This window comes from Triticum aestivum, chromosome 3D (assembly GCF_018294505.1).
Source record: "Triticum aestivum cultivar Chinese Spring chromosome 3D, IWGSC CS RefSeq v2.1, whole genome shotgun sequence".
Lineage (NCBI taxonomy): Eukaryota > Viridiplantae > Streptophyta > Magnoliopsida > Poales > Poaceae > Triticum > Triticum aestivum.
The window spans coordinates 380,474,810-380,489,844 of record NC_057802.1 but is presented as its reverse complement, the minus strand read 5'-3'; the positions used below and the strand labels follow the sequence as shown (position 1 = coordinate 380,489,844).

The window sequence follows — 15,035 nt, the reverse complement described above, 5'->3', positions numbered from 1 at the left end:
GGCGGCCGAGAAGATTGCGGCGGGTAGGGCTTTTGTTATGCAAAGCAAGCATGTAAAGGAGACATTCTTTTTACTTACCCGAATTTGGAATTCTCCAGGAGCATTTCCGGATCTGCCGCGCAGCATATCAGATGCCGCAGAGTTCTACCGAGCCGAAGAAGGGAGCTCAACGGAGAAATTGTTCTGGTCGCAATATCTTGGGGCAGAACATCTGATGCCCTTGAGCGACCAGCTGAAGCAATTGGTCGAGCTGCACAAGGCAGCCGAACTGGCCATGAAGGACCTCATAGTCCGGCTATGGCCTGCCGAGCCTATGCCCAGCAGCTACTTTGGACTCGTGAAGCGGCTTGTGAATGCCTGCCCCCGACTAGAGGTCATAAAGCGGTCGGCCTGTATTGAAGGTGCTCGGATGGCATTTGCCCGTGTCAAGATGCACTGGGTGAAGATGGATGCCAAGAAGCTGATGACCGAGGGGCCGCCTGAGGGTAAGGAGCATCGTCGACCCGAGCTATATTATGATAGTGTCCTGGAGGGATCCCGCCTTGTGGCGGAACAATGTATTAAGGATGCAATCTTTGAAAGAATGTACTCATTTTATTCTGTAATATGAAACAAGTTCATTTGCGCAATATAATGCTTTTTGATTAAAAAAATTACCTCCTGTGCGGCCGTTTACAAAATCTGAGAGTTGGCCAGTTGTCGGCTTCTGCCCCCATGCAACTAGTACAGGGGTGTTCGGGATAAATCTAAACACTCTTTACCCACGTTGTTTGGTCCTTGAAGGAGGTGTTTAGCGCAACGAACAAGGCAATCGGACTATACAGCTTTATCACTCTCACTTGGCCATAGAAGTTCTATAATTTTAAATTTTGGCATAGCCCCTGGTATTCGGAACGCCGAACTTGGGGCGCTATATACGCCTAAACCGGACAAAGACCGATTCTTCGCATGAAGCGGAAAAAATCTTTAAGGATTTAAAACCTCTCAAACAGCGACCAGCTCTCGCCGCATCATGACAGTCAGTTTTCGGCTTTCTCTACTGAGGTGCTCATCCGGAAGAACTGGGACACAATCGCAGTAGTTCTCCCTTTGCTACCCTAGCCGATATAGCGGAACGTAGGGTAACAAGCACAGGAACCGGGCAACCCAACTATTGACCCAAGACATGATTTGGAGCTGATGCATATAATCCTATAAGTTCGGGGTGCCGCACTGTTGAAAGTGTTCGGACTTTCTTGCCGTGTTATGGGGTACACTGAAGCCCCTGGCGAACTGAACGTACCAGAATGTACGGGTGCAATTTGTAATAAATAAACAGTTAAGGGAAAGAATAAAGTAATAAGCTAACGCTGCAATTCATGTGAACAATACGTCGCAGCGTATGTATACGAATAGTGCAATGAGTAAATAAGGCTATTTAACATGCCGTAACCAAGAGTGAGCTGCGTATGGGTATGTAAAACAGGTATAGCGATCGTTAGCAGAGACCACCTGGAGATTCCCTTTATACGTCAAAGCTCCTTGCTTCCTTGGTGTATCCGTCCCGTGATGGGTCGATGATCAGGTTATCGGAAGAGCCTCAAGAAGAGAGGAACCTGCAAGAGAGAAAAGGGTGAAGGTATGCGGGTCCGGGGCGGTTGAGCCGCATTGTGGGTCGCGGTCTAGCTGTGCCTCCGTCCATGCCCATGGTATTTTAAGTGCGTAATTATGTACGTGCGGCACGAATTTCACCGCTTGACCGGGACTAGGACGGAGGCCGAATTTCTAGGCGAGCTCCGGACGGACCGGATGATCCTATTGCAGAGTACTTCAGACTCGCTTGACGGCGTCCGGGGGCTTTATTGCCGAATTGAGGGTCTGCCTGAGGAGGCTGCTTTGTACTTCTGCTGCAAGGGCCGCAGTGTGCTCCTCCGTACGGAGGGAACACTCTATATTTCCATTGGCTGTTATAACACCGCGGGGTCCGAGCATCTTGAGCTTAAGATAAGCATAATGCAGCACCGCCGAGCGAACGCAGTCCGTCCGAGCAGTGCATGATAGCCGCTGCGAAAGGGGACTATATCGAAGATAAGTTCTCCGCTTCGGAAGTTGTCCGGAGAACCGAAGACAACCTCCAGCGTAATGGAGCCCATACAACGGGCCTCTACGCCGGGGATGACTCCCTTAAAGGTAGTCTTTGTGGGCTGGATCCGTGAGGGATCAATGCCCATTTTCCGCACTAAATCCTGGTAAAGCAGGTTGAGGCTGCTACCGCCGTCCATAAGGACACGTGTCAGGTGGAATCCATTGATGATCGGATCAAGGACCGGTGCGACTGAACCGCCATGACGAATACTAGTCGGATGATCTCGACGATCGAAGGTGATTGGGCATGATGACCACAGATTAAATTTTGGGGTGACTGGCTCTACCGCATAGACGTCCCTAAGTGCGCGCTTACGCTCCCTTTTGGGGATGTGCGTAGCATATATCATGTTCACCGTTTTGACCTGAGGGGGGAACTTCTTCTGTCCCCCTGTATTCTGCTGCCGGGGCTCTTTGTCATCGTCCTCGCTTTGCGAGCCCTTTTCCTTGTTTTTGGCGTTTAACTTGTCGGCTTGCTTAAAGACCCAGCAATCTCTGTTGGTGTGGTTTGCTGGCTTGTGCGGGGTGCCATGGATTTGGCACGGACGGTCTAGTATGCGGTCCATGCTAGATGGTCCCTGGTTGTTTCCTTGATACGGCCGTTTCTGCTGACCGGACTTGGAGCCGCTGAATCCGGCGTGAACTGTAGTGTCATCGGTGTTGTCGTCGTTGCCTCGGCGTTTGTGTTTGTGGCGTCGGGGCTTGCCGCTGCTGCTTTTGACCTCGGGGGGCGGGCCTGCCTCGCTGGTTGTATTTTTGCTGCGGGGTAGCCAACTGTCCTCTCCCGCGCAAAAGCGGGTCATGAGTGCCGTAAGGGCTGCCATAGATTTTGGCTTTTCTTGGCCGAGGTGGCGGGCGAGCCATTCGTCACGGATGCTATGTTTAAAGGCCGCTAGGGCTTCGGCATCCGGACAGTTGACGATTTGGTTCTTTTTAGTTAGGAACCTAGTCGAAAACTTCCTGGCTGATTCTCCAGGCTGTTGAACTATATGGCTTAAGTCATCGGCGTATGGAGGCCGGACATATGTACCTTGGAAGTTGTCCAGGAAGGCTTCTTCCAAGTCCTCCCAACTGCCGATGGAATTTTCAGGCAGGCTGTTAAGCCAGTGCCGAGCTGGCCCTTTGATCTTTAGTGGGAGGTATTTGATGGCGTGGAGACCATCTCCGCGAGCCATGTGGATATGGAGAATAAAATCCTCGATCCATACTGCGGGATCGGTTGTGCCGTCATATGATTCCATATTGACGGGCTTAAACCCCTCGGGGAAATCGTGATCTAGTACTTCATTTGTGAAGCAGAGGGGGTGTGCGGCGCCTCTGTATCGGGCCGCATCGCGACGTGGCTCTGATGGAGTCCGTCTGCGGCATTCGGCTCGGGCGTGGTTAGGTTTGTCACGTCCGAATAGGTGGCCGTCGTCGTGTCTCAAGGCACGTCCTCACGATCCGTAGATCGATCTTGTATGTTCTGCTCTACTGTCCAGGGTCTGTCGGAGGTCGTACATGTGATCTCGAGTTGTTCTGTCTCTATTTTTACTGGGCGGTGGAGCAGGTTGCTGCTTGGCTTGAGTTTCCGCTTTATCCCGTCCGCGGGTTGGTCGGTCCGCCGCACTGCTTCGCACTCGAGGTGGTCGCTCCGCATTGCGCGAGGGAGGTATAGGCTTCTCCGGCGCCTCCTCATCGAACTGAGGTAGCAGTTTGCGTTTTGGGTAGCTCTAGGCTGGGCGCTTAAGGCCGTATTCTTCAGCTGTCAGGACATCAGTCCATCTGTCAACGAGCAGATCTTGTTCAGCTTGAAGCTGCTGATGTTTCTTCTTCAGGCTCTTTGAAGTGGCTATGAGTTGAAGCTTAAAGCACTCCTATTCCAGGGGGTCCTCAGGCATGATGAAGTCTTCGTTGTTGAGGCTCGTCTCTTCTTCGGAGGGCGGATGGTAACTATCGTCCTCCGAATTTTCTTCTGCGGCCTGTTCGTCAGGGTTGACTTGCCCTGGCTCCCGATTGTCTCGCTCGACAGTTTGCTCATCGGGTTCTTCTGTTTGTTCGGTGCCATCTGGAGTGTTGCCCTCTTCTGCGCCGGTACTACTATCCCTGCTGTGCCTGGATTTAGAGTGGCGTCGCTGACGCCGGCGCTTTTGTTGTGTTTTATGGGGGTCCTCCTTTGCCGGACTTTCCCTGTCATCGCCGCTGTTATTTTTCGGCGTGTCTACCATGTAGACATCGTATGAGGAGGTGGCCGTCCAACTCCAGTAAATGGCGGGTCCTGGCCCTGCTCCTGATCGGCATCGTCGTCCATACCGTCGATGTCTTCGAAGCCTTAGTCAAGCACATCGGTTAAATCATCGACGGTGGCTATGAAGTGGGTGGTGGGTGGGAGACAAAATTCCCCCTCCTCAGCCCCTCGCCCGAAATGGTCGTAGTTTGGCTGTGAGTTCCCTGCCAAGGACAGGTTCTTAAAAGAGTCTAGCACATCGCCCAAAGGTGAGTGCTGAAAGATGTCTGCGGCGCTGAACTTGAAGATCGACAATCGATTGAGTTCGGTATCCGCGGAGTCGTAAGGTTCGAAACTTATCGCCGAAGACGAGTCCGGGGATCCGTTGATACAGATGTCATATGAAGTAGAATCTGTGTGCGGCTCCAACGCCGCGGAATCGACAGCCTCCGTGATGGGGTTAAGCTTCCCATCTTCGGATGACCCGACCTGCTCCGGATCTAAGGCCAGAGTTGCTACAGGAGCTATCTCCTGGATGCGGCCCGACGACAGGTTTAAGCCATGTTTATCGGGGCGAAGGGGTGCGGTTGCCGCGGTCTCCAATCCATCAGAGATTGAATATTCGCGGATGTCCGCGACGTGGTTCAAGCTTCCAAACCTGACCGGATGGCCAAGGGCGTAGCTATCGATCTGCTCCAGATGGCCAAGCGAGTTGGCCCGCAGTACGAAGCCGCCGAATACGAAGATCTATCCGGGGAGGAAGGTTTCTCCCTGGACAACGTCATTACAGACGATCGAAGGGGCCATCGAGCCCTTTGTCGATGGCACAGTGGAACTCTCAATGAAAGCACCAATGTCGGTGTCAAAACCGACGGATCTCGGGTAGGGGGTCCCGAACTGTGCATCTAAGGTCGATGGTAACAGGAGACAGGGGACACGATGTTTACCCAGGTTCGGGCCCTCTCTATGGAGGTAATACCCTACTTCCGGCTTGATTGATCTTGATGAATATGAGTGTTACAAGAGTTGATCTACCACGAGATCGTAGAGGCTAAACCCTAGAAGCTAGCCTATGGTTATGATAATGTGTCTCCGCCTATCCGGACTCTCTCCGGTTTATATAGACACCGGAGAGATCTAGGGTTACATGGAGTCGGTTACATAAAAAGGAATCTACATGATTGATCGCCTAGCTTGCCATCCACGCCAAGGAGAGTCCCATCCGGACACGTAGAGGGTCTTCGGTCTTCACATCTTCATGGCCCATCAGTCCGGCCCATGGCTAACAGGCCGGACGCCCGAGGACCCCTTAGTCCAGGACTCCCTCAACGGTGACCCTCGAGGATTGGGCGATGATTACTGCCATGCCGACCGAGGGTCATGCACTCACCGGGCGAGTGGAGAGGACCAACTGGCAGTAGAGGGTTTCCACCCTCATCGGCGGCTGCCCCGCTACTAAGGGTAACCGTACATCCGGTGTGTCGTTGACCTGGCTCTCGGAGCACCGGAGGACATGCCCCGAAGGCGCCGACGAGACGACTGTCGAGTGGTACGCGAGGGCCTACCTGTGGTATATTCTCACGGAGGTCGTGTTTCCAGACAGCTCCGGGAACTCTGCCAACTGGTCGTATCTCTTCTTCCTAGCGGACTGCGAGGCAGGGTACAGTTGGGGGACCACATCTCTCGCCTACCTATACCGTTCGGTAAGAGAGTATCTAATTGCCTAACTACCTACGAAAGTGTGTCCATGACATTTTGTTATATCTGATCCTCATTTGATGTTTTGCAGCTTGACGACGCAACGCAGAGGACGGGAGACAAGTCCAATATGGGTGGATTTGTCTGGGCCTTCTCCATTTGGATGTGGGAGCGGCTGCCGGTGGGGCGTCCGGAGAAGATGCCAAGACGCCCATGGGGTACCTATAGCGAAGACGGCGACGAGACTCGACACCCCACCGTAGCTTACGAGTGGGACGTTGTCAAACTCTACACGGGCCTAAACAAGACTTCGTACAGGACCTACACCAACGAGTTGGACGCTTTGACACATATGCAGGTATATGAACTCGCTCAACACCTTTCTCTTTGATTCCACTTTTGACCAAGAGTGGGAACTTACCAACGTATATGTAATAGGTAAACTGGTGTCCGTATGACCGAGAGTGGGACTTTGATCTGAACGTGACGTGCGATGCGGACCCTGGTCTCTGGCGGTGCATCGTGCCCATGATCTGTGTGTACGCCGTCGAGTGGCACTTGCCACACTGCGTGGCCACGCAGTTTGGGGTGTATCAGCATACCCCACCGGGCCAGCCCACCGATACCGGCGGCCACGTGCTCCACCTGTGAGCGCTTTGTTCTCTATGCACATGATTTCATTGCGTGGCGACTTTATTATGATGTTTCTTGTGGCCTATGCCTTGCAGGATGAGCCGGCAGAAGAATCAGTTGATCACAGACTGGGGAGAGGAGCATAAAATTCATGTGACGGAGTGGAACCGACGGAGGTACCGGAAAGACATGGAGAGGAAAGTGACGGACTGGGATGCTTACCTGGACCGACACATGAGGTGGTACGATGATGGCCAGAAGCACCGTCTTCGTCTCAGGCCTCAGTGGACGGCGGAAGACATCGCGGAGCTGGAGAGGGATGACCCCGAGGAAGAGGCCTACCAGACCGGCATCAGAGACATGCACAGTGGATTTAGGGAGTTTGCACCCCTCATCAACAGAGTGGTAAGTTTGATCCGACGGTTGTATTTAAATTATTGTATTCGTCATCGTGACTGACTTATGCCGTTGCAGTCTGGTGAGCTGAACAGATGCATCTTTGAAGCCTCAGATGCACTAGGTGATATCCCCGGGAGCGTACAATCTGAGAACAAAATGAGGGGGGCGATGAAGGTACAATTTCAGCCTCCTCAGAACAGATGCATCTTGTTCACTTGCAATCATAAACCTGATACTTATTATGCCCTTGTTTCATTGTGAGTGCAGAAGTTCGTGAAGCATTGCCGCAAGCTAGTAGGGCTGCTTGGGTGTGCTGGAGCTGGGTCGGTTGAAGCTTATCGGCCTGTAGCCACACAGGGTCACATCAGCTCATCGAGCCATGTTCCTTCGTCGTCTAGGTTGGCTGAGGAGGAGGAGGAGGAGGAGGAGGAGGAGGCCACACATGAAGAAGGGGAGGAGGAGGAGGAGGATGAGGAGGATGAGTTCAACGGGGAGGAGGAGTACGATGAAGATTATGGACCTCCACCAACTCAAACATCTCAACCATCTCAGTTGCCGAAGAGGAATCCGAAGAAGAAGGATTTGCTGAGTCCGGACCCTTTCCAGAGACCGGTTACTCGACGGCCCAAGAAGAAGACTGAAGAGACTCGTTCAAAGAGTAACGAGGACCGTACCTCCAAGAGGGGAAGGAGCAACTGATTATGCTCTTCGATAGTTGGCTCTTGTAGTTGGGTTGTCTATGTGTTTGCTATTTGGTTGAACTTCGTTTGGTTGAACTTGTCTGGTGGTTGTGGAACTTGTCTAGTGGTTGAACTTCGTGGAACTATGTGTTTGCTATTTGTGGATCTATGTGTTTGCTATTTATGAAACTATGCGGAACTCCATTTACTAATTAGTTGAAGTTCGTTTGAAATGTTCTATGCACTTCAAGTTTTGTTAATGTGTATGTGATGCCCAATTTTAATTGTTTAAGATCTGTGATATTCCTGTCATATTTGTGAAACTTGTTGTGATGTTGCTGTCATATTGAATTTGAAAAGAAGCAAACAAATGAACCTGAAACAATAAAACACAGGACCCTACCGCCAAAGACCCTGGCGGTAGGGTCACACAGCCTACCGCAACCCCCCCTGGCGGTAGGGTGAACCTACCGCCAGGGCCCTTGAATTTTTCGTTACAGAAGGTTTGCACGGCAAAACCCAGCCACACCTTACCGCCAGGGGCTTTGGTGGTAGGGTTGGACAGCCTACCGCCAGGGGATCTGGCGATAAGGTACTTATCCACGTCAGCACAGACAAACGGCCGCCGTCCCCCTCCGTCGCACCCTAACGCCAGAGGCCCTGGCGGTAGGCTGTCTAACCCTACCGTCGGAGCCCCTAGCAGTAGCAAAAGGGTCAAATCCCGAATTTTTTTCAAACCGGGGTCAGATCCTGAATTTGTATCTAAAAGGGTCAAAACACGAAATTGTGCCCTACTGCTACCACTTCTTTCCTCGTGAATCCGGGTGTCGCAAGTTGGTCCCCCTTCCTGCTCTAGGCCATCACATTGCTATTCTTTCCCGGTATCCCCACTCACTCGCCCTCGTCCTCACGCCACGAATACGATACGCTTCCTCCCCCATCTTGGATGTCGTCGTCTTTACCTTTTGCAGCACCCCTGCCTGCTTGATCTCCCTATTTTGCAGCACGCCGTTGGTTCTTTGTGGTCACAACAGCGATGAGTTCATCATATTTAAGTTAAATAATTTAACCACTCATGTCCATGCTCAATGCCGAGTTACTTAATGAGATGTCACAAATGGATGAAAATCAATACTATGCCTCGCCACAATCACTGGATCACAAGCACAATGAGCAAGGATTCGTCGGTGCTCCATTTCCATGCGGAACATGCCTGCATTTTTCTTATGCGTACACAGGCGTACATATAAATATCTCTTGTGCAGACAAAACACTATTCGAGGACTATAGAATATAACTAGCCTCCGCTGCCACTCGACAATGACTTAAACACCAAAGGTCAAGGGCACGTACGAGTACAACAACACAGCAAGGAAAATACAGAGGCAGATCTGCCGACGTCGGCGCCGAGCACGCCACCTTTCATGGATCCCTTCGGTCCATTTCGTGTCGATTTCCTACGGACACACAGTAACAGTACATGACATGAGCACGCAAAAAAGCCACACCTCGCAAGACAGATCACGGGTCAGCCGCACACCGCCTTGAGGATCCTCTTGGCCTCCTCCTCCCCGTGCCTCAGCGCGGCCAGCCGGCACGACTGCTCCGTCAGCAGCTTCTGCATCGACGGCGTCTCGCTGGGCACGATGGCGAAGCCGTCGTGGTACTCCTCCATGTCCTCGGCGGCGAGCTGCCACACTATCGCGCCGGCGCCGGCGCCGCCCCTCTTGGCCGACGCGTGGACGATGTCGTACACCGACTTGTAGAAGGCGTCGCGCTGCGACTGCTCGAAGCCCTTGACCAAATGCGACAGCCCGAACTCCGTCAGCACCACGGGCTTGCCGCCGAGCTCCGTGTCGCCGTCCTCGAAGTGGGAGCTCACCCACTGCGTCACGAACTTGAGCTTCTCTTCCAGATCCGCGTGCAGCAGCCTGCAATTCAGCTGGCGTCTCATCCACTGCTTCGACAAATTCAGAGTACTCGTAGTAGCTAATTTGTTGATGGGGATGGTTACCAGGTGTCCGGGTAAAGGTGGACGGAGGCGAAGTCGATGTCGGAGATCTTGGAGTTGCGGATGAAGTCGAGGCCGTAGTTGTTGAACCAGTGCCCCGGATTCACGCTCAGCTTCTCCGGAGGGCTCGTGGGGCCGTAGAACCCCTCCGTGCCGACGGTCAGCAGATGCCGACGGTCGATCGATTTCACGTACCCCGCCATCTCCTCGATCCAGCGCTGCCCACATCAAAGCCAAATCAGAATACGGTATACAAATCACCCCGAAACCCAAATGCACAGCATCAAATTCGCACGGACAGGCTCGTGGACGCAGATCGGCAATAAATGCGATATAGTAGCATCGACCGACTCACCTGCAGAGTGTTACCAGACGGATCGGAGATGCATCTGGGCTCGTTCATCAGCTCCCACGCCAAGATGGTAGGGTCGTCCTTGTACTGCACCCCCGTCAAGTGGTTCGTCCTCGTCAACAATGCCTGCACCAAAGCAAAGTAAAATTTGCAACTTTAACTACTGTATAAAATTGCCACCGACACTTTTTTCCCGTCAATTGGGGTGCTAAAAATAACAGCAAAAAATCAACTAGCTAGACTTTGATGCTGTGGGCACGATGCTGCAACTAATTTACCTTGAGGTAGACTTTGAAGTAGTCACGGATGGCGGGGTCGAAGAAGAAGGAGTCGTTGGAGGCGGTGAGGCCGACGCCTTCGTCCCACGCCCACCGCACGTACTGCGTCTTCCCGCCGTACGCCTCCAGGTTGTTGGCCAGGCTGAGGACGAGCCGCACGCCGTGCCGCCGGGCCTCCACGACCACCAGGTCCAGCGCCCTGAAGACGCGCTCGTCGAAGTGTCCCGGGGAGAGCTGGAGCGCGTTGTAGGCGCCGTCGTTGAAGGCCCAGGTGCGGCACACCGTGAGCCCCATCCCGGTGGCGGCGCGGAACATGTCGGACACACGGTGGCGGCTGGCCGGCTCCACCGCCTGGTCCATGAGCCAGTACGAGTTCCACCCGTTGATGTAGAACGGGCGGCCCTCCAGGAAGAGCTGCGCGCCGCGCCGCTCCACGAACGGCAGGGACGCGTCGTGGGAGTGCTGGGACGCGCCGGAGGACGGGAGGAGGCCGGGGAAGCGGAGGTCCACCTCGCCGAGGAGGGAGAAGTAGAAGACGGCCACCAGGGAGGCCAGGCCGAGGATGTGGTACACGAACAGGCCGTTGCACGCCGCCATTGTTTGGTGCCGGTGGGGTGTTCTTGGGGAGCTTTTGCGGTGCTACTGCTAGAGGAGCGCCATTCCGAGTGGGGGATGGAGCCTCTACTTCTAGAAGGCGGGAGTGAAGAGTAGGACTAGTGGGATGGGAGGCAGCGGCGGTGAGGCGTGAAGCAGGAGGGGGGACCTGCACACTGTGGTACTGGTGGTGGTAGCTTTGCCCGAGGTAAACAGTTATATTCGGCGGGGAGTAGGGTTGAAGACTAGTGATATTACTTTGCTTACAGGACCTTTATAAAATTCCAAATGTGATTTCCTCCAGTGCAACTTGCCCTCTTCATTAGAGCGATTCTAGCACCGATCATCAAATCACCCGCAAATGTCTGGGCCACACGGTCCCAACAATTTTGATCATCCAACCACTGTCAATAATTTTGTCCATACCGAACTGGACATCGAAATCCCGCAAATTCCTATCCAACTAGGGAAGGTTTGCAGGAGTTAGACCGCTACCACATTAGAGATAACGCGGACCCACTCAAAACCCCTCTCTCTTCCTTCATCCCGCATTCATGCCGACCAAAGCGGATGTGATCCGACGGTCGCCTACCCGCATTCATGTCAGCTGACCGGCACGGCGACCGAGAAGGTTACTCCTGCAGTTGCCCGCATTGAAGCAGTGCCAGCCTGTCCGGCTGCCCCCAACTGTTTAAGTCGGTTGATTGCGGACGCAAGCCCTACACCACCACACTGCCGCATCTCCTCTCTTCTCTCAAATCCGCACACCTCCACCACCGACCGCCGCGATGGGCAAGTCCGACGCCTCCAAGTCGTTCCCGGTGCGCTCGTACGGATTCGAGGGGGGAGCTCCGGATCCTATCATAGCCGCCCACGGTCTTCGTACCCCTCGGCGTCCACGGCTCCCTCGAACATCAAGCTGAAGCTGATCTCCTCAGACAACGAGAGGTAGAAGCCGCCCTCCTCGCCGAAGCTGCCATGATGGACAAAGATTTTGGGCGGCAGATCGAGATAGTGCTTTATTGTCAATCATCGACTGTGGTATGTTTCGTCGTCCTCTGCAGCCCAGCACGGCATCCAAATCAAATGTCACGTAAAGGAGGAGACGCCCTCCACGCCACGCATCCACAACTTCCAGATTGGACACCACGACAAGGAGGGAGCCAGTGGCACCCAATCACCATGAAGAAAGATGGCATGTCTTCCCCGGCATCCACCAAGAGGCATGGCCGCATCGACTACTACCTCGATGGCGGTAGTCTGTCCTCGACAGCGAACAAATACCTCTCCAAGGTGGAGCATCAGAGTGCAAGACAACTTGTTAGATGAATATGCGAACATTCACTCTATGTTTGTAAGAAGACAACAATTTATTACCTAGTCATTTCAATCAGCTAGGGTGAAAGAAGCGGGTAAGCAAGGAGGATGAAGAAGCATAAGGGAGAAGGAAAACAAGTGGGATGGAGGAAAGTGAGCGTCAAGCGACGAAAGTTGAACTCGACAATAATGCTCGACTGGATTGGTTCCCTGGTCCTTGTAGGAAACCCCTATCTTCCTTTAAATTGAATGGAAATGGTTTGCTCTAAAAATATGCTTTTGAGTACCAGCAATCAGTAGAAGATTGTATGATAGTTGAGCATGTGAATTTTGCCAAATTAAAGCTCTTACATAGACTCTTCTAGAAAGTATGATGAATCGTAATTGCTGGAATGACAAAGAACATAGTTTTAGTTTTCAAGAGAGTTTATTGTTTATACCTTGACATGTAGATAGATTGTTACTTGGTCATGAGAAGTTTTATGAATGATAATTGTTGTTATAATGATGCTTTTAAGCATGATGCTGCTATGTCCGTATTTTCTTTTTATCGACATCTCTCTCTCTCTCTCTAAACTTGTGGTCATGTTTATTGCGTTCGACATTCGCTTGAGGGCAAGTGGAGTCTAAGCTTGGGGGAGTTTATACGTCCATTTTGCATCATGGTTTCCTACTTATTTATACTATTTTGAATTCACATTCCATATTTTGATGCAATTATAATGTCTTTCATCTCATAAAATACAAGATACATCAAAAGAAGAGGGATTACCAACAGCTGGAATTCTGACCTGAAAAAGCTACTATAGAGATAGCAATTCTCCGAAGCTCAAAATGACGTGAAAATTTAAGGAGATATATTTTCAAATATATCAAAAATACTGGAAAGAAAGAAGAGCCTCGACGGGCCCACAAGCCCACGGGGCCGCAGATGCCAGGCTTGTGGGGCCCACAGAGGTCCACTGCTGCCCATCTTCTCCTATATGAAGCCATTTTCCCTAGAAAAAATAAATAGAAGACTTTATGGACGAGTCGCCATCGTCTCGAGGCGGAACCAGGGCAGGAGCACTTTTGCTCTCCTGTGGAGCGACTTCACCTGGGATACTTCCCTCAGAGAGGGGCAAATTGAAGCCTCATCATCACCAATGCTCCTCTCATCATGGGAGGACTTATCTCCATCAACATCTTCACCAGCACCATCTCATCTCCAAACCCTAGTTCATCTCTCGTGCTCAATCTTTGTATCCAACCTCAGATTGGTACCTGGGGTGCTAGTAGTGTCGATTACATCTCGTAGTTGGTGCTAGTTGGTTTACTTGGTGGAAGATTATGTGTTCAAATTGTTATACACATATTTATATCCTCTAATCATGAACACAATTATGATTCATGAGTAGTTATGTTTGTTCTTGAGGATATGGGAAAGTCTTGTTATTAGTAATCATGTGAAGTTGATCACCGTTCAATGTTTTGATGATATGTTATGTTGTTCTTCCTCTAGTGGTGTCGAGTGAACGTCGACGACATGAAACTTCACCACCTTTGGGTCTTGGGGGAGGTATTGTGAAATTAGTTTGTAGATGATGGGTTGCGGGAGTGACTGAAACATAAACCCCAGTTTATGAATTGTTCCGTAAGGGGCTGTTGTGGATCCATATGCTTCATGCTATGGTTAGATTTATCTTAATTACGTCTCTTGTATTTGCGGACGCTTGCATGTAGGGTATACCCATAAGTAGGTTGTTTGTTCAAGTAATAATAGCACCTTAGCTCTGGTCCACCCAGATGAAAACTTATTAAGGCAATGAACATAAGTCGATGAATCGTGGTAAAAGTAACTAGATGAAATTCCCGTGTGACCTCAAGAGCGTTTTAATTACTATAAGAACTATCACCGGCTTGTCCTTAGCAACAATAAGGAATGGGCCATCTTCCTGCACCGTGTTACTTTGGTTACTTGTTACTTGCTATCAACTATTTCGCAATCGAACTACATGTCAAAACTATCTTACAACACTTATAGAGGTTACCTTGTAGAAAACCACTTATCGTTTACTTCTGCTCCTCGTTGGGTTTGACACTTACTTATCGAAAGGACTATGATTGATGCCCTATACTTGTGGGTCATCAAGAGTCTTTTCTGGTGTCATTACCCGGGAGTGAAGCTCTCTTGGTAAGTGGATTTTGGTATGTAAACATTTATTATACGTGTCGAATTTTATCTACACTTGTTACCATGGAAGATAATCCTTTGAGAGGCTTGTTCGGGGTATCTTCGCCCCGAGCGCAAGTGGTAAGAGATGAGCCTCCACCAACTGAAAAAAAATATTATGAAATCCCTCTTAGTATTTTGGAAAAATTGCATGCTAATCTCTATGCAAGATATGGAACAATACATCCTGATATGCACTTAATTTTTATGGATGAACTTTGTGGATTATTTAAGCTTGCATGTCCATTTAGGAATGAAGCTAAGAAGGAATTATTCCCTTTATCTTTGAAGGTAAAATCATTGGCATGGTATAGGTGTTGGGAACGTAGCATGCAATTTTAAAAAAATTCCTACGATCACGCAAGATCTATCTAGAAGATGCATAGCAACAGGAAGGGGAGAGTGTGTCCACGTACCCTCGTAGACCGAAAGCGGAAGCGTTAGTTTAACGCGGTTGATGTAGTCGAACATCTTCACGATCCAACCGATCAAGTACCGAATGTATGGCACCTCCGAGTTCAGCACACGTTC

At 51.1% G+C, this 15,035-nt stretch overlaps 1 protein-coding gene across 1 annotated transcript; it reads right to left on the bottom strand.

Annotated features, from left to right (window-relative positions):
* Window positions 1–8,909: 8,909 nt before the first annotated feature.
* Window positions 8,910–11,161, bottom strand: LOC123079029 (mannan endo-1,4-beta-mannosidase 2). The gene is made up of 4 exons (XM_044501700.1): window positions 10,382–11,161; window positions 10,107–10,229; window positions 9,755–9,969; window positions 8,910–9,671 (listed from the first exon to the last, which is right to left on the bottom strand). Exons 1-4 carry the CDS (start codon window positions 10,976–10,978, stop codon window positions 9,269–9,271), a joined length of 1,338 nt encoding a protein of 445 aa, XP_044357635.1. The 5' UTR covers window positions 10,979–11,161; the 3' UTR covers window positions 8,910–9,268.
* Window positions 11,162–15,035: the final 3,874 nt, after the last annotated feature.